The 27,640-nt window shown below is 42.1% G+C and overlaps 1 protein-coding gene across 7 annotated transcripts in view; it reads left to right on the plus strand.

The window, feature by feature from the left end:
- SFMBT2 (Scm like with four mbt domains 2) overlaps nt 1–27,640 on the plus strand; it is a 244,773-nt gene that overhangs the window by 90,786 nt on the left and 126,347 nt on the right. For 6 of the 7 annotated variants that reach the window (XM_001499964.6, XM_005606941.4, XM_005606938.4 and 3 more), the window contains exon 5: nt 26,920–27,008. In XM_001499964.6, coding sequence (XP_001500014.1) covers nt 26,920–27,008 — 89 coding nt within the window. Of the gene's footprint in view, nt 1–26,916; nt 27,009–27,640 lie in introns of those variants that run through there. The other variant, XM_070255304.1, reaches the window with a different exon arrangement.

Raw genomic sequence — 27,640 nt, forward strand, 5'->3', positions numbered from 1 at the left:
TTTTCTTTAGGATAAGAGTCTTCGGGCACTCTGTTTCTTTACTGATAATAGGACTATTTTAGTTTTCTGTTTCTTCTTGAGTTAGTTTGCTGATGCCCTGGTTTCTAGAAATTTGTCCATTTCATCTGGTATATTGGTAAAGGTTGCTTATATTCTTTGATTACCTAGTTTAAATTCTTTATCATCTGTAGATGTAACTTTTTAATTCCTAATTATTATTTATGCGTTTTTTTTAAAGCAGTCTTTGTAGAGTTTTGTCGATTTTATTAGCTGTTAAAAGCAATTTTTGGCTCTTGGATTCTCTCTACTATGTTTTTTTCTTTATTCTTTTTGAGTTGTTTAGTCTATTTTTTATTTTTCTGATTTCTAAAATTGGGTCTTAGGTCATTAATTTTCACCCTTCTTAAAAAAAAGTCATTTAAGGTTAATGAATTTCCCTTCATTTCTGAAGTTTTAATCTGAGTTGTATTCATTATCCTGAAATTAGAAATATTTTCTGGTGTGATTATTGTGTGGAGTCAATGTTCCTTTAGATTTGTTCGTATATTTACCACTGTATTTTCTTGTAATCCCTTCTTCCGTGTTAGATCTTCCATCTGGGGTCACTTTCCTCCTGTATGAAGAATGTCCTTCAGAACTTCTATAGTGGGAGGAGGATGTTAATAAACTCAGCTTTGCCTTGTCTCAAAATGTCTTCATTTCTCCCATATTGTTAAGAGTATCTTTGCTGTGTGTATAATGCTGGGTGGACAGGCGCTTTGCTGTAGCGCACGGGCAATATAATTCCACTATTTTTAGCTTTGATTGTTGCTGAGAAATCAGTTGTCAGACTAACTGACATTTCTTTAGAGATAATCAGTCTTTCCCCCTCTAGCTCCATATTATCTTTGTTTTTGGTGTTTTGCAGTTTCACCAAAATGTTTCTAAATGTAGATTTCTTTCTATTTATTCCGACTGGGTTTTATTGGGCTTATTCAGGTGGTGGATTATTGTCTGTTATCAGTTCTGAAAAGTTCTCAGTCATTGCATCTTTAGAGATTGTCTCTTCCCTGTTCTCTCTGTCACTTCTCTTTTTAGCATTCCAGGCAGCGTTATCATAGACGTTGTCCTCCAGCCTTCTTAATTTGTTTTTCGTGTTTTCGTCTTTTTGTCTGTGCGTCATTCTGCATGATTCCTCTGGATCCATGTCCTAGTTCACCGGTTTTCGTTTCTCTCTAATCTGCTGTTCACCATGGCACTGGATTTTTAAATAAGATCATTACATTTTTAATTTATAAAATTTCTGTTTTTTTCAGATTTTCTTCATCATTTTTTATGAGTTGTTGCCACTGTTCCTTACATAATTTAAATTTCTTCTTTTATTTCCTTACACATATTAAGTATATTTAACAATACCAATATGTGCAATCTTTAGAGTCTGATTTTTTTTTCCTGTTTATCTGGCTCTCGTTAATGGTTCTTGTACATTTTATCTCTTTCTTGATTGGTCAAATACAAGCCATACTGGTACTACCCTTATAATAATATTGTGAGGATCAACCAGGTAAATACATGTCATACGCTTTGAATGATGACTTGTTCATAGTAAGCTCTTAATAAATGTTACCTATTGTAATAATAGTAAAAATAATAGCAATGATCACTAGTGTTTAGTGATTATTGAGAGTGAGATCAATTTTATTTGTTTTTTTAGAACTTTGTGAGATTTCTTCAAATGCTGGGTTGAAGATGGGTCCTTCTGAAAAAGATTAGTGTTTAGTTCTATCAGGCATCTGTAGGCAAATAACCCACTTTAATGAACTTTTCCACTTGCAGGCTTTTTGGACTATGGGGTCTTGTGGAAGGGGTTGTGAGGAATTCTCAGGGGTTGTGTCCTCATCCGCAAGGTCACATCCTCCATCAAAGTCTTTGCTAAAGATGGCTTTGTTGCAGGCCCCCGGGGCGAGCTGGGTATTTCTAGTTCTCCCTTCCATTTAGGGTGTAGCGCTGGGAGGTGTGTGTCTTGAGTCGCAGCATCACGGGGAGATTCTCCCATTAGACTCTGCACTGCCTGGGCTCTGCCCTGTGTCTCCTTTCCCCTGGTACCAGGATGCTGTCACAACCAAGCCCGGTTCCAGTGGGTCGAGCGGATGCCCTCAGAGGGAGTGATGGCTTCCCTTCTGAGCTTTGCCCATCTAGGTTCTTGCTTTCAGTTAATTTTGGGGTCCCAAGTATTCTTCACTTTTTGATACCTCATTAATATATTTAACTCATGCCTTTTAGAAAAAGCATTTTTACTTGTTTTCAGCACAAGAGTCAGGTTATCATTTCCAAACCGTCGTAGATAGATGTCAGTAACTATTTTTTAAGGGTATCAGTCACTCTTTAATGAGAGCAGCTGACTCTCTTACGTTGCTGCGTGTCTCCCACTGGACAGAATTGGGCGACTTCCCTGCTCAAAGCTCTAATCAGGATGCTCACGTCTTCCTGGAGCCTCAGCTTTAAAGGATAATAAATAATTGAAAGCATTGTTTTCATATTATATTAAACCAGATACAGATCTGTAATGAAGTGGGAAGCAGGGTTTTCATGAATATTTTTAATATAAATTGTGAGACTTCAAGGAAACTTTGCCCTCGGTGTGTGATACTCACTACCCGTTATTATTAGGGGGACTTTAGGATGAGGAGGTGGGGGTGCTCATTTTAGTTATTGCCCTGCCCCCATACCCAGTAACAATTACATAGGCACTTCTCACTTTAACCAGTGTAAAAACACTCTTAACGATAATCCAGCCGTTGAGAGCTTTGCACAAAGTGTCACAAAACAGTCACGTTGTTTCCTCTTTTCCATCTTTGTCCTTTGTCATTATTTCTCGTCTGCTGCCTTTTTTTCTGTTTTGCTTCACTTTCCAGATCTTATTTATTTGTTCTGTTCGTCACTGTCACTGACATGTGTTAGTAGAGGGTTATTATGGTCTGTAATATACTTATTTGAAAGCATTCCTTAATTTCATGACTTGTAAGCTTTTCCTGACCCTCCTTTTGCACCCCTCAAATACTGCTTTTTGTGGGGGCTCTACAGCGGCAATCAGCAGACATTTTCTGAAAAAGGCCACATGGTCAGTAGTTTCGACTTCTGGGCCATCCAGTGTCTGTGGCGGTTCCTGGGTTCCCCACTGGACCCAAGAGCAGCCGGAGGCCGTCCCTCAATGAATGAGCACGAATGTGTGCCAGTCAAACTCGCTGATGGACGCTAAGATGTGAATGTCATATAATTTTCACATGTCATGAATTCTTGATTTTCCCAATCATTTAAAGGTGTAAAGATCATTCTTGGCTTGTGTGGGTGGTGAAAACGGGCCGTGGGAAGGATTTTGCCTCCTCTGCCCCATTGCATCCCGTTTGTACCTCTCACCTTACCCTTAGTCCACGAAAATCTCGTCTTACTAAAAATCTCACAAGTATTTTTAGTGGCTTCTTGTTGACCCCCAATAGTCATAATTTGCGTCTTCATAATATTAAGATAGAGGTATGTTTTAATAAGAGTTCCAGTGACCCTCATGAAAGTATCCATTTTTAATCAAGTTACATATAGGCTTTCTAAATCACTTTGGAAATGAGTCAATTTTAAGTTGATCTGCAATAATTAGAATTTAGTAAATAAATGAAATATATATAATAGTGAAGGCCAATTTCTTTCCAACTCTACTTAGAACCATGTGTTTCAGTAATTGGGCAACTCAGTGATTATTTCGTTTAGCTTCTCCACACCTTTTCCTTTCCTGAATTTATTTTTGACATGAATATTTGGAATTAACGTGTTGTTTGATGGATGGTACTCACATGATATTTAGGCATAATTCAAATACTATTCAGTGTATTTTGTGTGTGTAGACTTAGGGCTTGGCCTGGCAAGTCATTCCTCATAGTAACATTGCTGTTACTCAGAATGTGTTAGGGAGTTCTGAAATGGATTTATTAATGGGCCCTTGAAGCCAGACTAGTTTGTAAGTTGGGAACACCCTGTAACTGTCATAAGAAAACCAAGTCTTCTAATGAGTGATTTGTTTGAGCTCTTTCTGCCCATGGACCTCCCGCCCCCAGTAGAAGAACCATTCTGTGGTCCTCGCTCACTCATCTATGGAAGGAAGATATCACTAATCATGATCTGTCCGCCCTTCTCCCAGCGCTTTCTGTTAGCCCAGCAGGTCCCTCACTAAGAAGGAGAAAAGAGAACCGAACGGAGAGACGAATGTGATAATTCTGATTTCCTGCATTCCTGTGTAATCTTAGTCCTCCTGTGGTCAGACAAGATAGCTTCCTGTCCATCTCTTCTCTGGGGCTGTGTTTCTATAATTGCTCTTAAAATCACCCCTCAGGTGATGGCACTAGATATATTTCTTTTCCCTTTTTATTTATGATGAAATATTCTAAAAAAAATAAGAATTGTCACAAGGAGTAGTTACTAAAAGGGGCGTGTTTCCAGATGAATGCCATCTGGGGCTGGTTTTAAATCGCGTCAGTCTATTGCATTGGGGTTATTGAAATGCTGGATAAGGTGACAAAAATCACCGAGAGCTTGTGGGTTTTTTTTGACAAGTCAATTCCTGGCTGTGGTGAGAGTACTTGTCTAAATACGATCTTGTTTCATTATACACGCCCCTTTTTAAAAATCTCGAATTACCCCATCTTCCCCTTGTGGAAGGGGTGGTGGTTGCAAAATGAGCACGGAATTTATTCCTCTCTGCTCCTCTGGTGTGAATCGTTTCCCCCACATAAGCTGACAAATGGCTGCTTCCAAGGCTGACATGATAGTTTTTGTTTTGCTAAACAACTATAAATCTCATCTAATACGGTCTTAGTGATAACAGGAAGAAAACCGCCCGTTAATATCTGTTACATTTCATTGCTTACAAATAATTGTTCCTAGTAAAGCTTCATTTTCGCAAACGTAATTTGATCTCACGTAATTGATAGAGGAAAATTCAGGGAATCTGTCCAGGCTCTGTTTACAGCTGATTTTTTTCAAGAACTGCCACATGCAATAATCCAAAGGAGTTCTGTTTATGTAATCAGGCAGGCAGGATTTATGGTGAGCGCTCAGTCAATTACCGACAGCTTAGAGGGGCAGCATCTTCTTTTACATGTTCTGATCCTTTGGCAAAACTTTTTTGGAAATATTTTGTGATATATGTGATCATAGCAGTTTTGGTTGGTCGGTTGGTTTTAAGGATCACAGAGAACAAAACCTTAGGGACTTGACTTGTTTGAGATTTCCTGTTCAGTTACTGAGCATCATGAGGAAGAGAGAGAGAGTCAGAGAGAGAGACACACGCTGAAATGTACCTGCTTCCGTTACTGCCGGTGCCTGCGAACCAGCGACAGCTGTCGTCTTAGGCTCTGTGACCGCTCAGCTTCTCCTTCCCTGAGGAGGGAGAGTTGTGTCATCATTTTGGTTCTTTCTGAGCAGTGTTCCTTTAATAACAACCTGTTTTAGGCTTTTGAATCATGATTCTGGGACTTCAGAATATTCCTTATAATTAATCATTTTTGTTAGACTTTCTCATACCAACAAAAATCAAGCCAGCTGATGGCCTGGGTTCCTCTGATTTTGGAATTGTCATTGAAATTCCCCTTCCTCGTGTTGGAGAACTTCACCTGGGTGTCACAGCAGGGTCCATGTTCAGTGTCACGGCCCACTTCGGGGCTGCTTTGCCTGTGGAGGGACATTGGTTCCCTCTGGGGTTAACTAATGAGTAATGATTAGTTTCCACAGCATTCCTCTTGAAGGCAGACTATGACGGGGTCATATTAAATTCTGAAGACAGGGGGCCGGCCCGGTGGCGCAGCGGCTAAGTGTGCATGTTCCGATTCGCGGCCCGGGGTTCACCGGTTCGGATCCCGGGTGCGGACATGGCACCGCTTGGCAAGCCATGCTGTGGTAGGCATCCCACATATAAAAGTAGAGGAAGATGGGCACAGATGTTAGCTCAGGGCCAGTCTTCCTCAGCAAAAAGAGGAGGATTGGAGGCAGATGTTAGCTGAGGGCTAATCTTCCTCAAAACAAAAAAAAATTCTGAAGACAAATTCAAACTATGAGAACTGAGTTTATCCCATAAATATTTCCGCCTCATGAGTAGAAGCGGGAGGATACCTGGAGTTTTATTAGCAGATGAGAAATGATCTGGACAGAGGTTGTCCAGGGACTTTGGAAAAGAAGGAGAGAAGCTGACGCTGCAGGCAGGAAGGTTAAGGTTAGCATTAAGAAGGTGCTTCCTGACGGGGAGAAGTGAAGGCCAGTTACGAGGGTAAGTCGTGAAGTTACCTTGCTGCAAGTTTCGTTTGGATCTTGAGTAGACCATGCAGTCTCTGTGTTGACCCGTCTCCCCGGGACCATGTGGAGGCCTTTGCAAACCTCCAGTGCACCCCCACCCCTAGCCTCCCCTATGCCTTCTGGTCAGTGGAGGGTCTCGTCCGGTACCTGTGCTAGGTTGACACTTGAAGTCCCCCGCTCTCGGCCTGATTTTTTTTTCTTCAGCAACCTACTTTAATGTCACTTCCTCTGTGAAGCCTTTTCTGAACTAATTTAGCATTTCATCCTCTGTGTTTTTTAACATCCATGATGTTATTTTCCCCCCATTTTATTTAGTTATATCTTTACCTTTTGCTCCCCTTCACCCATTTTCCTACTTCCCACCCCCCACCAAGCTGTTCTGTGCATCTGTGAGCTTGTTTTTTTTTTTTAAATTCCGCATATGAGAGAGATCATATGGTGTTTGTTTTTCTCTGTCTGGCTTATTTCACTTAGCATAATGCCCTCGAGGTTCATCCATGTTGTCACAAATGGCAACATCTTGTTCTTTTTTATGGCTGAATAATATTCCATTGTATATATATTGTGTGTGTGTATATATATGTATATACCACAATTTCTTTACTCCTTCATCCATTGATGGGCACTTAGCTTGTTCCATATCTTGGCTCTTGTAAATAATGCTGCAGTGAACATAGGGGTACAGCTACTTTTTTGAAATTAGTGTTTTTGTTTTCTTTGGATAAATACCCAGAAGTGGAATTGCTGGATCACATGATAGTTCTATTTTTAAGTTTTTGAGGAACCCCCATCCTGTTTTCCAGAGTGGCTGCACTGGTTTACATTCCCACAACAGAGCACAAGGGCTCCCTTTTCTCCACATCCTCACCAACACTTGTTATTTCTCATCTTTTTGATGAGAGCCATTCTAACAGGTGGGAGGGGACATCTCGTCGTGGTTTTGATTTGCATTTGCCTGATGATTAGTGATGTTGAGCATCTTTTCATGGACCTCTTGGCCATCTGTGTGTCTTCTTTGGAAAAATGTCTATTCAGGTCTTCTGCCCATTTGTAAACGAGATTGTTTGTGCTTTTGCTGTTGAGTTAGATCAGTTCTTCATATGTTTTGGATATTAGCCCCTTACCGGATACATGGTTTGCAATTTTTTCCCCATTCAGTAGGTTGCCTTTTCATTTCATTGATGGTTTCCTTTGCTCTGCGTTGGCCTGATTTTTTTAAAAACTCTAAACCAGTGAATTTTTCCCTTGGGTAATGTTGGGCCATTTTGTTATACTCCCCTCTCATTAGGCAGCCTCAGAAAGGGGTGGGGCGAGGAGTCTTAGGGAAGGAGGGAGGCATGACTAGATGCTAGTTAACTTTTGGGGAGCCTGTTTCGAGAAATACCACAGAGCAGTGCTGGGTGCTTGAGGTGTGTTCTAGGTGCTTAAGGTAGAGCAGTGAAGGAAGCAGAGTCCCTGCTCTCTGGGACTTCCATTCTGGTAGGAGGAAGGGGAGATAGACAATACATATGTAAGCGTTTAGTTTGTCAGTTGGAAATAAATGCTCTGGAGAAAAAGAAGGTGAGGTAAATGGGAGAGTGAGTGACGGGTTGGTTGGACAAGCGTTGATATTTTATGTGGGGAGAGAGTAGGAAGTCCTATTGAGTGAAGTGACATCTGAGCAGAGGCTTGAGTGAAGTGAAGGGCCAAGCCTTAGAGACGTCTAAGGGAAGAGTGTTCTGGGCAGAGCAGACAATACGTGCAAATGTCCTGAGGCCAGAGCATGCTTGATGCATTAGAGGAGCAATGTGGAGCCCAGTAGAGTGGGGCTGGAGGGAGTGGTGAGGAGAGTAGTAGGGGAGAAGATCGGAGCTCTGGCCAATAGAGCCTTATAGGCTTTTAGGCTTTTCCTCATTAGAGGGGATTTTTTTTTCTTTGCTGAGGAAGATTTGCCACTGAGCTGACATCTGTGCCAGTCTTCCTCCATTTTGTATGTGAGTCGCTGCCCCAGCATGGCAGACAAGTGATGTAGGTCCATGCCTGGGATCGGAACCCGTGAACCAGGGCCACCAAAGTGGAGCATGCAGAACTTAACCGCTACACCACAGGGCTGGCCTCCTCATCAGTGGGTTTTGAGCAGCAGAGTAACTCAGTCATGACTTGTGTTCTGAGTGGATCATTCTGGCTGCTCTGTGGGGAGGCAAAGTCCATGAGAAGATTGTAGCAATAATCCAGGCAAGAAATAATGGTGACTTGGAGTGGGGTGGTAGTTGTGGATTTGGTAAAAAAGTGATTCAGTTCTGTGTGTATTTTGAAGGTGGAGTCCACAGGGTTTGCTGATGGATGGGATGTGAAATGTGCTTGTGTGTAGAGGGGACTAGGAGAAAGAACGTGTCAGAGCCAGGGTTGATGCCAAAGCTTTTGGTCTCAAAAGACCAACTTTTGAGTTGGTCTCAGCTCAACTGGAGTTGAGCACAATTTTTACAGAGTTTGGAAATTCTGTGGGAAGAGCGTGTTGCAAGTGAGAATCAACAATTTATGTTTGGGTCTGTTAAGTTGAGATGCTGGTGGAAATGTCGAGGTGGAAGTTGTATGTATGAGTCTTGAGTTCAGAGAGGGAGTCCTGGCTAGAGATGTAATTGGATGTTGTCAGCACATTGCTGGTATTTGACGCCATGGGACTGGATGAAATCAGTTAGGGAATGAGTGTAGGTTGAGAGGATGTCAAAGGACTGTGTCCTGGGACACTCCGATATTTAGAGGTAGAAAAGATAAGACGGATGGCAAAGCAGACTGAGAAGTGATGCCCAGTGAGGTAAGCTAGAGAGCTCGACGGCTCAGAGCCTAAGTGTCAGTCTACTGGGGCTGCCATAACAAAATACCATAGACTGGGTGGCTTACAAACAATGGAAATTTATTTCTCACCTTTTTGGAGGCTGGCAGTCAGAGATCTTGGTGCCAGTGTGGTCAGGTTCTGGTGAGGGCCCTCTTCTGGGCTGCAGGCTGTGGACTTCTCCTTGTGTCCTCTCTTGGTGGAAAGAGCGGGGCAGTCCTCTGGCGTCTCTTTTATAAGGGCACTAATCCCATCACGAGGGCTCCCCCTTCATGACCTAATCACCTCCAAAGGCCCCACCTCCTAATCCATCACATTAGGGGTTAGGATTTCAGCCTCAAAATTGTGGGGAGACACAAGCTTTTAATCCATCACATAATCTTAATCTTCACATAACATGAAGAATGTTTCAAGAAGGGGAGAGCGAGAACATATAGGAACAGCTGTTGCTTATGTCAGATAAGTCTGCCGTTGAGAATTGACCATTGGATTTGGCAATATGGAAGTCATTGATGATCTTATCTTAGTCCTGTTCAGTCTTTTCCACTCTGTCTTGCACTCTGCATGTCTGGCTCTCCCTGGTTCATGGTACTTGGCCAGCTTGCTTCCAAATATTTGGACCCTGGCACCTGTTGGCAGCCTTCGCCCTGGGATTTGACAGATGAGAAATTGATCTGTGAATTTTGCGATAGAGAGTTCAGAGAAGAAAGTTCCTAAGAGAAGAAATGTGTGAAGGAGTGAGGTTACGTGTTGGAATTATTCTCCAGTTTGCAGACCTGTCATTTAGATATCATTCCACTCCTTTTGGGTTGTTGAAGACTGTTATAATTTAGACATGCAAACTGTGTTTCGATTTAAAAAAATCTTACAAGTCACTGATAGGTTTTCACTAACATGTTTAAAAATCTTACAGGTCAATAAAAATGTCCTCACGGCGTGTAGTGGTGGAAAGGATTTAAATCTCCAATAACTGGATTATAAGTCCTATTGTCAAAAGAATGTTTTCTGGGTTCTCTATTTTGCCAAGAAATTGTATTTTTGAGTATTTCATTTTAATGAGAAGGATTTCCTTGCATATCATCAATTTATCAGCTCTCACATTGGATGCGTACAGATAACACCATTCCATTTTCCTTATTCATGTGATTGTTCATATTCAGTGTGACAGTTTCAATGAGGTGTTTTTAAAGATACCTTTGATTATTGTAATTAGCATGTTAATCAGATTTGAATCTATTAGGAAAGTAATTTTCACTTATTGTGTTTTTACAAAGTATTCTCTTTTTAAAAATTTCATTCTGGGAGAAATAACATTTCGTGAAGCATAGTTGTTGGGCACAAAGGAGTTTTTATTTTAAATCGTTTATTTAAAATTTGCTTCCCTGGTGACATAAATCTTTTAAAGTAGACAAGAAGTAGATTTGAGAATTTGACCAAGAATCTAAGGTTTTGTTGAATAATTATGTGTATGTGCTGATTTCTGAATTATGTGTATGTGTATGTCCTGATTTCTGAAATAATTCGTGTTTGCATTTGTTTAATCTCCTTAATTGTACAATACATGGGTTTTGAAGAGTTGTTCTAAAGTTGACACTGTATACGTCGTGTGTGGGTTAACAGAACTCTATCTGTCGCACACGCACCCTTTAGTATATTTGTTACTAACTATGATTATAGGTCTGCCCGGTCTCTTTGAGTCTTACTTGCTGAATGGGGATGAGAGTAAGTAGCTCATTGGATTTTTGGAAATGCTAACTGAGATGCTGTGTGTGAAAGTGCGTGGCTCAGTGTTGGGGACATAACGAACAGTTGATAGATGTTTCTCTTATGTTATCTTCTAGGCGTTTTATAGTTTTGCGTTTTACGTTTAGGTATGTGATCCATTTTGAGTCAGTTTTTGCAGAGGAATATTTTTTGTGTAAGGTCTGTGTCTAGGTTCACTTTTTTTTTTTTTTAAATGTTTTATTTTTCCTTTTTCTCCCAAAGTCCCCTGGTACATAGTTGTGCATTTTTAGTTGTGGGTCCTTCTAGTTGTGGCATGTGGGATGCCACCTCAGCATGGCTTGATGAGCGGTGCCATGTCCGTGCCCAGAATTTGAACTGGCAAAACTCTGGGCCGCCGAAGCAGAGTGCACGAACTTAACCACTCGGCCACGGGGCCGGCCCCTAGGTTCAGTTTTTTGCATGTGGATGTCCAGTTGTTCCAGCACCGCTTGTTGAAAATACTGTCTTTGCTCCATTGCTGTGCCGTTATTCCTTGGTCACAGATCAGTTGACTACATATATATGCATGTGTATTTCTGGACTCTGTTCTGTTCCATTGATCTCTTGTCTGTTCTTGCATCAGTACCACACTTGTCTGGATTACTGTAGTTGTATAGTTAGTCTTGATGTCGGGCAGTGTCAGTCCTCCCACTTTCTTCTTCTTCAATGTCGTATTGACTGTTCTTGATCTTTTGCCTCATTGTATAAACTTTATAATCAGTTTGTCAATATCCGCAACAACTTGCTAGGATTTTGTTTTGGATTGCGTTGACTCTGTAGATCATCGGAAGCACAGACATCTTGACGCCATTGAGTCTTCCTATGCATGAACAGGGAATATCTCTTCATTTGTTTAGTTCTTCTTTGATTTCATCATAATTCCCACTGGCTCTGGGGAGGCCAGTCTTTTGTTCTATTCAAGCCTTCAGCCGATTGGATGAGGCCCACCACATTAGGGAGAGCAGTCTGCTTTACTCAAAGTCTGCCAATTTAAATGTAAATCTTATCTAAAAACATCCTCACCGAAACATCCAGGGTAATGTTTGACTGAATATCTGGGCACCACGGGCCAGCCAAGTTGACATGTAAAATAAACCATTACAGATGGTAACATGAAGACTTGAAAAATAGGCTGACTCATGTAATTAGAGATATACAAAGGGCATGTTAATGTAAATTTTATGCAAGCTTGTTTCTTTCTTTCTTTTTAAAACATACACCTAAGGGGAGCATAGGGAAAAATTTGAGTGGAAGCTACTTTGCTGAAGCAAAGAAAGTCACTTTACAGAAAGAAATAAGTATGTGAGAAAAAGAGACACCTATAGGAATAAAAGCTTTAACAAGCATGTGTCTAATTCTATTGAACTTAGAGCCCTGGACCTTTGTGATTTGTCAGCTCAGTCTTGACAGTTTCTCTGCAGTGTGAGCTCATAAAAGGCCTGCAGGAAATTTTTCCTGGAGGAGAGAAAAAAGTGGCTGAGTCTTTGGAAGAGTATCCTTGAGAAGCAGGAAAATGTTTAAAGCAATAGCAGAAACATCTCAAGGTGAGATATTGACATCTAGAGAAGAATTGGGGAAAATGTGCAAGAATGCGAGAAATTCCATTTTTTGTTGGATAAAAATCTCTAACCAGTGAACAATGATAAGGTTTTAAATTTCTTCTAGTAGTTTTAGAGGCTGTTTATCTTCTAGGCTCTTAAAGATATGATGCAGACTAATAGGAATTATACCTTGAGAATGTTATAAATAGTTTCTGTCTTTGCGGCTTTTGCTTTGTAAATCTTGGTTGTTTCTGGCGCTAAGAGGTTCTGGGGAACTTCAGAGAGAGCAGTTGGCTCCTTGGGGATTGAAGGATGGCTGTGTGGGACCTGGTGTTTCTTTAATCTCTGGGTGGTGCCCTCGTCTGAAATGAACAGTATCAGTGTTCTCTATGGGATGAGAATGGGTACTCCCTCAGAAGGAGAACGCCGGAGAAATATGCGATGTCTGTCCTACCTCATCAGGCGTTTAATGCCGACTCAATGAAATGGACGGATCTCTGGCTGTTTGGGTTACGTGTGCTGAAACTAAAATTTTAAGTGATAGCTTACCTCATATGTAAGCAGTTTCAAGCCAGGTGAGTGAAAGAAGAAACAAGAAGTGGCAGTTCATTTGTGAATGCTTCTGGTGTGCTGTTGAGTTAAATCGTGTTTTATTGAAAGGTCTGTGTACATCCATGGGAACGGTATCCTTCATCTGAATTCAGCAGGTTATATTTCAACGAAAGATTGGTAAAACAGACACAATTTATAAGACCATCTAATTTGTCAGTCTTTCCTTCCTGTGATAGAAATTCATTAAACACCTACTCTGTGCAGTTGTTGCAAGTATTGGATATACAGTCATCATGCAATGGTCATGGATGGTTCCTATCCTCATGGGAGTGACAGTTAGGTGGGGACTGTCCTCAGACAAACGAGTACGAACATGTAATTATAAATTGTGTTAAGTCTATGAATGGAAAGAATTTGGGACTCCAGGAGAGGATGCAGTTGACCCTGGAAGTTAGGGAAGACCTCTGAGGAAATGATGGTTGAGAGATGATGAGGAGTAGGCTGGGGAGAGACTGGGAGAAAGTGTTTCTAGGTAGAAGGAAGAGGATGTGCAAAGTCCATAAGGGGACCCATTAGAAGAGAAGAGTTTAGGGAAAACCAGTGCAGAGAGCAAAGGGAAGAAGAATGGAGAGGGGCCCAGTTGGGCAGGACATTGAGCCAGCTTTAGGAGTTTGAAAATTATTCCAGATTCAGTGGCTGAGTGATAGGATCCCATGTCTTGTTTTTAAAGGGTCATGCTGAATATCATATACAAAATTTAGAGCTATGCTATATCTAACAAAGAATTAATATCATATATGTAAAGAGCTTCTACAAATCAATATTTTTTTAAAAAGATAATGTCTGTAGAAAGATGTATAAGGGATGGGAATTGTAAGTCCCTAGAAAAGCAGTTCAAATTGTCATAGTGTCTTGATACTAAATCTCACTGATCATCAATAAAATGAAAACTAAAGTAAAAAGTCAGTTTCATATGCTTGAGATTGGTAAAAAAAAAAGTCTGATAGTGTAAAATACTGACAAGAGTGGGGGGCAGTGGGAACTTTTATATACTGATGGTGGTCGTTTAAATGGTAAGTATAACTTTGGAGAGCAGTTTGCCAATCTTTGATAAATCCTTTGCTATTCCGCTCCAAGGAATTAATCCTATGGGAAGTCTCTTGTAAAATTTAATAGCCTAGTCTCAGACTTCATCTTCCTTGTCTTATCAGCAGCGTTTCACACAGTTGGTCATTCCCTCCTTATTGAAATATTTTCATCACTTGGTAATAGTCTTTTATCTGGGCACACAGTTATCCAGCTAGGGTCTAAATATTTGTATAATGCAAGGTGGGTCCCATTCGGGTCTCTACTGTCACACGCTGTGGCTATGGATGAGTTCTGCAACATCGTATGTTACAGATTTAGGAAGAGGCTTCATTGGAGGAGGGGGGAAAAATACATAGACCAAGAGTTTACAAAAGTAGGCCACCGTGCATGGTGGACCGCTCCTGAGCCTGCAGCGTGGGTGTGTGTTTTGGTGGAGGGATCCTTCCACTTGGGGTTTTCCAAACTTCTTACAAGATGAGCTTGGCAAGCAATCTTGATGTTGGGGGAGTACACAGTTAAGGCAGCACTGCCCCTCCCGAGCTGGAGAGGAAGCATCCATGCCACAGGGAATCTGAGTGGATGTGGGAGCTGCTCCTCCCACTGGCCCTGTCCCAGACAGCATATTGTCCAGCATCCCAGCCAGAGCGCCCAGGGTCACGTTGGGACCTACCTCCTGTTATACCAGAAGATAGGGCCACACCCAGCCACATGTGGCTGTGCATCTAAGAGAGAAGGTTGCGAGTGAAAGTGGTGTTTGTGACTTACACGTAAACGGAAATTGTTCACCCTTCACTTACACTCTTTCCTCGTGGGTGCAATGTGGTGTTGAGCCAGCGGTGGCCCTGCAGACCGGATTCACCCTCCTTTATAGCAGAACCCTATGCCTGAAGGAACGTGGGTTGCTTAGGCCAAAAGCCTCGGGGACATTTTTGACATCGGACTTCTCAGATGCCGCATTTTATCCCATTGGCTCTCCCTTCCTGAGGAACACCTGTCTGCGTCACTGCAGTGGTCTCCTAAGGGGCCCCCTCCTTCTGCTCTTGCTTGCTTACAGGCAGGTAATAATTTCATGGTCAGAGTAATCCTTGTAAAACATGCCACTTCACTTCCTTCTGCTCAGACCCTCCATTGTCTTTCTCTCTCCCTCCGAGTATCTGTGAACATCCTTATGCTCATCTCTTGAAGCCCAGCAGACACATATTAGAATGAGTGCAGTGAAAAGTACTGATGACGCCAAGGGCTGGCGAGGACGTGGAGCAACTCATTCTCTCGTTGCTGGGGGGAACATAAGATGGTGCAGCCACTTGGAAGACAGTTTGCAGTTCCTTTAGTTGACTGTACATTTCCCATACCACCCAGCCATTGCGCTCTTGGGTACTTCTCTTTGAGAAATGGAGACTCACGTTTGTGCAAAACCTGTACGCAGATGTTCATAAGAACATTATTTATCAAAGCCAGTAAGTGGAAACAACCCAAACATTCTTCAGTGGGTAATTGGATGGACAAATTATGATACATCCTCACGGTGGGACACTCAGCAACAAAAGGGAGTGGAGTGTTGAATGAACTAATAGGATGACCTAATGGACATGCAACAACTTGATGGGTCTATAGGACGTTACGCTGTGTGAAAAAAAGCCAGTTTCAGCAGGTTACATGTTTGCTTCTATTTTTATGACATTCTTAAAGTGACACAATTATGCTGATAGAGAGCAGAGAGATCAGATTTGTGAGCTGTTAAGGAGGGAGGAGGTGTGATGGTGGTGGGTTAGCACGATGGAGCGTCTGTGTGGTGGTGGAATAGCATCCCAAGTGTGGTGGCAGTTGCCAGTATTATATATAGCACACATTTTTTTTTTTTTTACCAATCTCAAGCATACGAAACTGGCTTTTTACTTTAGTTTTCATTTTATTGATTATCAGTGAGGTTTAGTATCAAGACATTATGACAGTTTGGATTGCTTTTCTGGGGACTTACTGTTCGCATCCCTTGTACGTTTTTCTATAGATATATCTTTAAAAAAATTTGATTGACAGTGTACTGTGGTCACTGGGGAAGCTGAGTGAAACGTACATTTTGCAGTTTCTTGTGAATCTTAAGCTGTTTCAGAAGAAAAAGTCCTATGTATAGGCACCTGTCTGTGTGCAGCCGTCCCTCAGGTCCTGCCCGCCCCTTCTCTCCCCTCACTGCTCTGACCCTGCCTCCTGCTGGCTCCCCTCCCCATCTCCTCCATGCCAGCCTCTTGGGATGTACCCGCGGACTCCCATCCCGGGATCCTCACGTTGGCTGCTCTCTCAGTGTGGGTCTCTTCTCTAGGTATTTGCATGACTTGCTCCTTCACCTCCTTCAGGCTCCTTTCTCTCCTTCTCCTCAGCCTACTAACAGTGCATTTCCAGTTCCTCATCTCTGCTTTATCTTTCTCGAAATCATGTACCCACCTGAGATACCAATGAGTATTTTAGTTGTTTGTGTTCTCTTGTAAGAATGTATACCCCACGAGGCCAGGTGTTCTTATGTGTTTTATTTGTCTTCTTTTTCTCCCCAAAGCCCCCCAGTACATAGCTGTATTTTCTAGTTGTAGGTCCTTCCAGCTCTGCTATGTGAGATGCTGCCTGAGCATGGCCTGACGAGCGGTGCCATGTCCGTGCCCAGGATCTGAACTGGCGAAACCCTGGGCCGCCAAAGTGGAGCTCGAGAACTTAACCACTCAGCCACAGGGCTGGTTCCTGTTCTTGTGGTTTTGTTTGGTTCTGTATTTCCAGGACGTGGAACAGGAGCTTAGTGGACATTTACTAAATATTTGATGATTGAATGGATGTATGAGTTGACACGTGCAAAAGGGGAGGTATACACAGTTGTTCATTGCATTCCTGAGAGTGGTGAATGGATGAGACAGAGGATGAGCAGCGACAACCCAACTGTCCATTGGTGGGTGAGCAGGTCAACAGTGGCAGTTATATTGTGAACACCTCCTAACAGTTAAAGTCATCAAACTAAATACACACACGCATGCAACCATACATGCTACACCAGTAGTCATGTACATCTCTCTCTCTCTCTCTATATATATATTTATGTGTGTGCATATAGACGTATTTATCTATATACATATAGATAGATAGTCATGGAGAACATCTCAAAAAATATAATGTTTATTAAATCAGTTTACAAAATGGCGCTCTGTGTCCTTTGTCTAAAATTTAAAGCACGTAAAGCAGTGCTTCATCTCGTCTACGGAGAGGCATTTGCAGTAGAAGTTCACAGACGTGCGTGGGAACCACATGCCGTCCTACAGGCTCGTGGTTTTCTCTGGGGAGCGGTAGGGAGGGAGAGGGTGTGGAGGCACAGAGCTTTAGCTGCAAGTAGACGTTTTTTTCTTAAAAGCCAGTCTGAAGCATGATGGCAAAGTGCTAATATCTCTTCAGTCTGAGTCTGTTTCATAACTATATTGCTTTTCGGTGTGTCCAAAATATTTTGAAAGGAAAGGTTGATTCCTCTGACTGTTCGGTGGGGATCGGCTTTCGGATGAGCCAATATGGAAATTCAGGGGTCAGTTATGAGGTTTCGCTCAGTGTCTTGATGAGAGTGGGTGATGGCCTCAAGTGCCATGGGGGAGGAAGATGCAGCAAGATGTGGGCTGTGTCCCAGAGGTAGGCATGGTAAGGTTTGGGGATGGTTTATATATGCAGGCATCTGGTTTCAGCAGCCAGGGAGATGGCAGTGCCTTCGGTGGGAAAGATTTGGGGAGGCACAGATTGGGGGGAAGTGGGAAGGTCAAAGCTTGGTTTTGAGATGCCTTCCAGAAACCCATGGAAGTTTGTCAAGCAGGCAGTTGAATCTGTGGTTCTTAGGCTCGCAAAAGACATCTGATGTGTAGAGAGACATTTGGCAGTTGTTGGTTTTGTTGTGATTAAAGTCATGTGAGTGGATAAAACTTTCCATGGAAAGACCACAGAGCGAGAAGAAAGGAGCGTCAGCCCTGGACCAATTTCACCCTGAATCATCGGAAGTTGAGTAGGGGAGGAAGTAAAGGGGACTGAGAAGGCATGGCTGGAGAAGAAAGGAAAAAATCCAAGTTTGGTGTCGAGGCTCACAGAAGACTCTGTGTGAGGGGGGAAGTTGTCATTTGTGTCACATAAAGGAGGTCCCGAGAAGGCACTGGTGTGGCAATGTGCTGGTCTTCGGAACGGTTTAGTGGCTTGGTGGCTGTGGGGAGGAAGTTGAATGGGTTGAATACTGAGTGAAGAGTTGAGTCTTCTTTGATTAATTTTGGTTTTGGAGAGGAGCAAAGAAATAGGGTATTAACTTGTCAGAGAAAAGTGTTCAAGGGAGGTTTTTGATAAAGGATGGTTGGTTCTAGAGCTTGGAGGTGATGGTTTGGCCCAGTGGTTTTCTTTACGCCTCCCTTATCATTCTAGTCGCTCTGGTTTCAGAGGGGCACAGGTGGGGAGGCCGAGTGGGGCAGACACCGGGCAGGTGAGACTGCAGAGAATGGGCAAGTGGAAGGACTCAGGGTTCGCTGGACCAGGGCAGCGAGACTGGGAGTGGGTGGTTTTGAGGAAGGAGAACAATCATGGCGGTGGGGTGGCTCCTTCAGGCAAGCGCCCCTTCACTTCTTGGGTGTCCCGATGGGGGCGCTCCTTGCTGCCACTCCCCTAGGCAGCACTGCATGCCCTTCTAAGGAGCTGGCAAAAAATATTACGCAATTGCCCCAAATCCCCTCATCAATACCTTACAGCGAATAGATATGTTCTGAGGTGCTTGCCTTATTTAAACAGGCAAAATAAAATACAATAAAACCTTATTAGAATCAGTTCCTATTTCGGTAAGATGTGACTTGTGTGAATTGTAGGAATAACTTAATTCAACGGATGAAAAGTCACGTTGCAAAGAAACTGCTTAAGCCAGACTGGAAGGTAGGTGTGTGAGTGAATCTGGTTTGAATTCTGAGTTTTACGATTCTCTCAAGTGTGCTGTCTTTCTTCGTTCGACGTGCTTTTGTGCATAACAAGGAACAGAGTTCGATCTGGATGTGGAAGAAATGTAGACTACGAGAACTCTCGCATGCGCCGCAGCGTCAATTAAGAAATAAATGTAAATAGCCGTGTGTGTAAACATTCATACTGATGTAAGCACTGTGTGTCATCCATTCGCTGTTGATCTCATTCTCGTAAAAAACGTCAGAAGTGACTGGCTGGAATAATGATCCTTGTGCACAGTGTATCCTATTGTGTCAATACTGTTATTGCTAAGTTCAGCCAGAAGGATTGCATTCTACTACTGTATCTCAGGTGGTCAATTTTATAATAATGTGAGGAAACAGGAATAGAAGGCAAAAATGAATTGGATTCCCATAACGGTTTCCACTAGGAGTTATTTTCTGTAAGATAGATTTTTTTGGACACCAGTTTATCAGTGTTTTAAGATGTGGTCATGATGGCGTAATTAGTATCCATGTTAGGGAGGGCACTTAAGAGAGTTGCGGCTAAAAGGTGTCATAGTCTGGGGGGCTGGCCCGATGGTGCAGTGGTTAAATTCACACTTTCTGCTTCAGTGGCCTGGGGTCCGCCGGTTTGGATCCCAGGTGCGGACATGGCACCGGTTGCCACGCCATGCTGTGGTAGGCATCCCACATATAAAATAGAGGAAGCTGGGCATGGATGTTAGCTCAGGGCCAGTCTTCCTCAGCAAAAAGAGGAGGATTGGCAGTAGTTAGCTCAGGGCTAATCTTCCTCAACAAAACAAAACAAAAACATTTGAATGCATTAAAGAAGGAACGATTGCATTATCAAAGAATACTTCACTTTTTATGAGGGTTGACACTACAACCTGAGTAATAACTGCTGGGACGTTTATATTTGTTTTCTTGTTTAATCCCCACAACCACCCAATGACGTAGTCGCTCCTAAAAGTCAGGATGGCCCCCTAATAAGCTGATTTCAACAAAAAATCACTTACCTGTTCTCATTCCCAATACTGAGGAAAACTTTAAGTGATGTGTAAAAGATTAAGTAGCAGAGGCCTCTTTTGGTAAAGTTCTGCATCAATACTGACCAAGGGTTTAATGATTATGGCCTAAATATTAAATGTTCTCATTATGTAGAATATTCTGAGGTTCATACCACTTATTTTTCCTCTTTCAACCTAATGTCATCACTACAAGAAGTCTCTGTCGTTTGCGACCAACAGTCCTTAGATAACGTCTTTGTTAAATCCTATTCTTCAGAGCAAAATAATAATATTTCTTCTTGTAATTATACAAGTATATTTATACAATTGAAAGGATCTTGAAAGGTTGAACTGAAACTTCTCCTCCAATTTATATATGACAAGTGCTAAGGAATGTGAGCATATATGTGTGTGTGTGCATATATAATTTTTATGACGTTCTTCACAAGTTCTGTCTTTTATCTGGCTTGTATTTATTTCTAAAGACAAGAATACTTTGATTTGCATGTTTGAACTCCAGTAGTATGTAATGTGGTCCGTTGACATAGTAGGAACCCATCTTTCCTATTGAATCATTTTCTGATCTGTCCTTCTGTTTGTAGGAACAGTTTAATTTGAGCCCTCTATGAAAAATTAATGTAGATTCTTGCCTTTAAAAATCTCTAAGGGAAGGAACTCAATAGTCTTTTATTCTTAATTGTAAGTGTAAGTGCTTCCATTTATAATTTAAGATCCACTGTTCTTTTCTTTAGCAAAGTCAGTGTTAAAAAATTCCTAGGGGCCGGCCCAGTGGTGCAGCAGTTAAGTTCGCCTGCTCCGCTTTGGCAGCCTGGGGTTTCCCAGTTCGGATCCCAAGTGCGGACATGTGCACTGCTTATCAAGCCATGCTGTGGCAGGCGTCCCTCATATAAAGTTGAGGAAGATAGGCACAGATGTTAGCTCAGGGCCAATCTTCCTCACCAAGGGAAGAAAAAAAAAACTTTCCTAAGTCAAAGGTTGCTGCCCAACATCTTGTTGAAAAGGCTCAGTTCTCTTGTGAGCTAGGGGTTTCAGGGGCTTGAGCACTCTTATTTATCTCTTCTTCCTCCAGAGACCCCGTTAAAATGATAGTAAAGGAATAAAAAATATATAAACCAACAACACAAAGAACTGAAGAGTGACCAGTGCAGAAAAGAAATTTCGCAATATTTCTGGCTACTGGAAGCTGATGAAGGCTTGGCAACTGCTGAAGGATGGGGGTGCTCCTGCAACCCTAGACACACTTAGGGGCTGCAGCTGACCTGGGGACCCCCACAGGCTCAGGACTTTCAGTGCCAGGTGGGTGGGAGTGCCATGTGGGGCTGAAAGTCACAGGGTTCAATGGGATGCCTGTAGTCAGAGCACTCCCCAGGCCCTCTCTCCCCCGGCCCCATTGGTACAACCAAGGCCTAGAAACCACATGTTTCTCCCCGAGGCCGATCTCTGGGGCGATGGACAGAACTGTCTAGGGACAACCAGTCAGGCTAGTTTGGGAGTCAGCTTCACGAGGGGAGTTGCCCTAATTCCCACTCTCTGAGTCAGAAAGCTCTGCTCCAGGACCCGAGGCACCTCCAGGTTTTCCATTGTCTCCAATTTAGCTACGCTCTGTGACCCAGGACCACCAGACCCTCCAGGAGAGCCTGTGATCTGAGAGAGAGAGAGGGAGATAGAGAAGCAAGAAAACGACCCCAGGGGTCAGAGAGCATCAGCAGGGGCACAGAGGAGGAAGTATTCCTCTCATTACCATAAGGAGAGGTTTTGAAATGGTCTCTGGTAAGAAAAAACCTTTCTAGAAGAAAGATTCTAGAAGAAGGGAACGATCAAAGACCAAGAAAGAACCATTGAAAATTAAAAATACGACTGACAAAGTAAATTCAAAGAAGGGTTGGTTGAAAGTGAGTTCAGAAAATTGCCAGAAAGAAGAACAACAAAATATCCTCTGTGCGTTTAAGCTCTAAGATGTAGGAATATGACGAAAACTCCTTTTCTTTTATCCAGGGTGAGTGGAAGTGGCCTTACTGTTCATTATACTGTGATGATTCTCCCATCTCTCGAATGAGTAGAAAGGTGTGGTGCAGCCGGTCTTCTCCGTGGACCTGGCTGTTGGACGTGGTGACACGGAATGAGAGATGAGGAGCATGTCTGTGGACCCCAGCCCTGGTCTCAGTGCTCAGGATCCACCTGAATGGACACTCTCTTGGGTGGCTTTGTACCCACAGACCGGTGTCCATGGGAAACGATGTCCTTGAGAAGTGACAAATCCTTGAACTCTCTCTGTTCACATGTGCTTGATGAGGCTGGAAATCCAACAAAATTGGTTTCCCCAATTCTGGAAAATTTATGGCAATCTTCTGCCGTTTATTTGGAATTCTTTTTAAAGACAGCTTTCTAACCCCTAATAAAGCTGTTGTGGGATTTGGGGCCATCTCTAAATGTTTTCACAACAAAGTGTGTGTGTGTGTTTTCTTTTTCTGAAACTCCTGTTCATGATTACTCCCCAAAAGGGGTGTCATTGGAATGTAGCTTGGGGGACTGGCCCTGTGACGCAGTGGTTAAGTTCTCGCGTTCCACTTTGGCAGCCCATAGTTTGCAGGCTCAGATCCTGGGTGCGGACCTAGTACCGCTCATCAAGCCACACTGTGGCAGCGTCACGCATAAAATAGAGGAAGACTGGCACAGATGTTAGCTCAGCGACAGTCCTCCTCAAGCAAAAAGAGGAAGACTGGCAACAGATGTTAGCTCAGGGCCAATCTTCATCACAGACAGAAAAAGAAAAGGAATGTATCTTGGAGTTTTGAAAAAGTAAAGTTGCATGTTTGTATAATATTATAACCGAACAGAATCTTGAAAACCTGTTCATGAGAAGCTTATAAAACGATGCTGATTTTATTCTTCTTATGAACTTCTGGAAGTTTCTCTCTATAAATTAAAAACACAGGAAAATGATTACCAAGTTGTGGATAAACTTTCCTCCACCTGAAATTGCAGATTCAAAAAAAAAAATGATGTCTTTCCCTGCCTTGGAGTTCACATTTGATGTTGTAGTCAGGGGTGTGGGTTTTCTGAAATTTCGTGTATGGATCAGTCCTTCAATTGGAAGAAAAGGATAACGACCATAGGGCAAGGAATTGGTTTACATTTGAGAGAGATTGTTCATTATGTCCATACTGCTTGATTTCGAGGCTTTGAAGAGAAACGTTCTGCAGTAAATAAAAAGTTACGGTTTTAAAATTTCCAGTTAGAAGCTTATGTGGACACGTGGCAAAACGCAGTTCAGCTTCTGTTGCAGTGCATTTAAGGAATTTCCAGGCAACTTTTATTATATTAGGATTTAACTGAATTAAATATTGTTTAAAATAGGTCTGTTGGCTGGGAATTGTAAATTTGTTATGCACAGTCTTTTATATATGGTGATATTTGTTGTAATAGATTTTTACGTTTGAAAATTTTGGATTTGGACACCTAAATGTCAACTAAAAGAAAAAAAACAGTTTTTCTTTTAAAATTAACAATATTCCTGAGAGCTGTTTCTTTTCTATTTTTGAACCTAAAATGGTTGGTGTACCTTGACAACTAAGATGTATTTTCCATGGAGAGTAATTTGTGTAGCTATTCTGTGGCTTATGAAAGATCACTTCCGAGTCTTCTGCAGACCATAATGGACAGTTATGGGACCTCTGGAACGAAGGGCTCATGAGCTGTAAATTTCAGAGTCATCTCGAATGTTCTCTTCCTATAACTCAGACCATTTAAATTTCAACATGGCACCATGTCTTCATAGGGTGCTTGCATATTTAAAAAATTTTAACTTAAATGTTAACTTGGATTATATGGATGTTAGAAACAACTCAAGTGGAAAATTGAACTTTCTTCTCGTGGTTATAGACATAAATTCTGTCAGACAGCACCATTTGTTACTTGACTATGCTGCTTATCATTCTTTTATGATGAAATATGAAATGCATATTGATTGAGTATACTTGTATGTTTTGTCCTCATCTTGAACCTTTTGTTTAGACAGTCATTTTTATATTATCTCTATCAAGACTGCAATTTAAATTATTGATTTATCTGTATGAAAAGCTTCTGAGAGTCATGGATTGTAGTGGAAAGACTACATGTAAGATTGGAGTCTGAATTCTTGGGTTTGAGGCTGGCTCTGCCCTTAGTTTTCTCTAAGAAGTTGGGCAAAAGTTGTTAAGAAAAACCACCTCCTAACATTGTTAGGATCATCAAGAGAGATGAAGTAAGTGAACAGTGTTTGTAAAGCATAAGATGAATACAAATGTTAATGAATTTATCTCGGATGCCATTGCTGTTGGCCTTCTCAGTAACCCTAGGCGTGGAAGAGGACTTAGTCCGTTGTTGCTGCTGTAACAAAAATCCCACACACTGGGGGGCTTATAAACAACAGACATTTATTTCTCACAGTTCTGGAGGCTGGAAGTCCAGGAACAAGATGTGGGCAGATCCAGTGTCTGGTGAGAACTCGCTTCCTGGTTCACAGACAGCTGTCTTCTCCATGTCCTCACATGATGGACGGCGCAAGGGAGCTCTCCGGGTCTCCTTTTCTTTGTGGTTGTTGAGGAAGATTATCCCTGAGCTAACATCTGTGCCATCTTCCTCTGTTTTGTATATGGGTCCCCGCCACAGCATGGCTGACGAGTGGTGTAGGTCCAAGCCTGGGATGCAAACCTGCAAACCCCGGCCCCTGAAGCAGAGCATGCCGAACTTCACCACCATGCCACGGGGCTGGCCTTTGGAGTCTCTTTTATAAGGACACTAATCCGTTCATGAGGACGCCATACATTATCACATTATCTAAATCTGATTACCTACCAAAGGTCCCACCTCCTAATGCCCTCATGCTGGCGGATTAGGTTTCAACATAAGAATTTTGGGGGACACAAACATTCAGTCCACAGCAAGGGCTAATTTAAAAATGGGTATAGCATTGAAAAATGATACAGCATTGAAAAATGCACTTGCTAATGATGGAAAAGAACACAACAGCACAGTTTGTGCCCCAAATATGTGCATTTGCATGTGAGTAGGTAGGTATAAAATAAGGAAGAGGCTGTTTTATCTGAGAAAACAAAAAATCTAGTGGTGAAAGAGGAGTGGGTGAGTCGATCTTTGTTACTAGGACACCGTAGTACAAGTTAAAGCTGGACTTTCCGGCCTTTCCTGAGCCCCTTCCATTGCGGTGTGTGTCTCGGTCTTTTCACCATTAATGGGCGATGGGGTGATATTGACTGAGATGCAGGTTAGTGATGGAAATAGCAGGTGCTGCCACTGTTCCCCGTTCTGTTGGCGGTTCTGCCAAAGGGTGTTGAAAGTTTCCATTGGAATTTGCGAGAATGAATAATAAATAATTGGTGAGAATGTGTAATAATTTAGTATGTACTTATAACAAAAAAAGAGCTAATATTTCTTAACTGCTTAGAATGTGTCAGGTCTGGTTATATTTTATTGACATAGGTGTCTTCTTTAATCCTTATTGCACACCCATAAGCAAAATGTTGTTGGCACCATTATACAGATGTGGTTGAGTATAAGAGAAATTGAGTAAATCACTCCAAGTCACATAGCCGGTGTTGGCAGAGCCTACCATGGAGCCCATCTCTTCCCCATGCTGTGATTTGGCAATTCCCGCCACACCAGATGGCGTGGTTTCCTTTTGTAATAACTTTGTTCCTTTAGGTTTGAGCTGGAGTAGTTGCAACAAGCCTTTGAAGCCTCTAAACAATGTACAAACCACTTGAGTCTTGAACCTTTCAGGAAGGCTAAGTATGGGATGTGTCTTGGGCCGTGTCCGTGGGCCCGCTGGCTCTTCATGAGACGTGAAGGTCAGAGTCTCAGTGTGGGTGGATGGGAATCAGGGGCACGCGTGCTGCTCTCCTGTGGCTGATTTTGCGAGTCCGTGGTGCCCTGGGAAGGCTCAGGGCCTCTCCTGGATGGGGATGTGACCTGGGAAGCCTTTGGAGATTGGTAGGTTGGGGAGATGTGCCAAGAAGTTATGTTCTTCTCAGGTCTTGAGTTCTAAGCACTTGTAGAATGGTGCCCTCCCAGGTCTGACATTTCTTGTTTCAAAAGAGTCTCCATTGCATCCCTTCCCTACTCACAGAGCTGGCACCCCTGTTGTGGGCTTTGTCACTTTCTTACGTAGTTAACTAAGTAGCTTCTACATTGGTTTTCCTGCCATTAGCTGCTTTTGTTTCCATTTAAACTTTTTTTCTCTTGCCAGATTCATTTTCTGCAGAAATCTCCTGTTTATTAAACATCTGTGTTGACTTTGTTGGCTGTGCATAATTTTGTTCCTGCCTCTTAACGTTATTTCCCGGTGTCTTAACCTCAGACTATGGTTACCTGGCCAATTCCCGCACTGTCTTTTTCCATTTCCTCCCTTGCTCCATCGCTGTCGTTAGCATAAGCTGTTCCTCTCAGTCTGTAAATCCTTTCTTCTTCTTCTCTACTTTTATAAACCTTTTATATAATTCAGAGCCTGGTTTTATTTTCCCACCTGGAAAACTTTCTCTGATTTTTCTAGCCCTCATTTATCTGTCTCCTTGGATCCTCCTGAATCACATACCTTGTAATATCTTCATTGTCCATAGAAGTTTCTAAATAGATTGTAGGACCTCGAGACCTCATATTCTTCAATCTCCTTGATGCCCAGTGAAATCTAGGCACATGGTGGTGTGAAGTCACCCATTGGTGACAGATTTTTTTGTCGCAATTTTAGTACCTAAGCAAGGCGCTTAAAATTAAGAAAAGCGTTGAAATAACATGTATCTACAGAAAAGTGCTGTCATTTTAAATGTATTTGATCCTCCACTGCTGTGTTGAAGTATGTTTTCTCTCCTTTGTCTCGCCAGCAATCAAAGAGAAGTATACGGACTGGACAGAATTTCTCATTCGTGATTTGACTGGTTCCCGGACAGCCCCGGCCAACCTTCTAGAAGGAGTATGTATTGTTGTTACACAGCTTTTCTATGTCTCAAGCATCACAGTTACGTGGGCTCAAAGCTAACAGCACCTTTGCATATATCCTTCTGCAGGTACATGAGTACACACAGAAATCTGTACCCAAAGGGCCTAACTTCCTGTTTTTTCCTTAGGTTACTGATTCTAATGGCGTTGAAAAGTTTTCACCTGTGGTACAATCAATAAATAGGAAGTTTGTTTCTATGTGAACACATTTTTAAATAATAATATGTTAGAATATCTTCCCACTATACTATATGTTTAAGCCTCTGTCCTGTATTAGTGAATGTAAAATAAAATTTAGAGTAACTGTTTTGTGTAATGGACAGCTAAGCATCTATGTGGTCTGGGAGCGTCTTGGAGTAGCTGGATAAATGGTTCTATTAAGGCTTCTGTTCCAGAGGCATAACCCCAAGATTTAAACACACGTGGGTTAAGTAATAATTGGATAACCTCCCTTACAAAAACAAGAGGAGAAATGGCTAACCATACTTCAGTGTGGTTAAGGCAATTTTAAGGTATTGAATGCAAGATAGTTTCACCTGCCATCTTGATGGTTCATTTGAAAATAATTTTATGATAAAACATTTTAATATATACTATATAAAATAG

This window comes from Equus caballus, chromosome 29 (genome assembly GCF_041296265.1).
Source record: "Equus caballus isolate H_3958 breed thoroughbred chromosome 29, TB-T2T, whole genome shotgun sequence".
NCBI classification, from domain to species: Eukaryota; Metazoa; Chordata; class Mammalia; order Perissodactyla; family Equidae; genus Equus; species Equus caballus.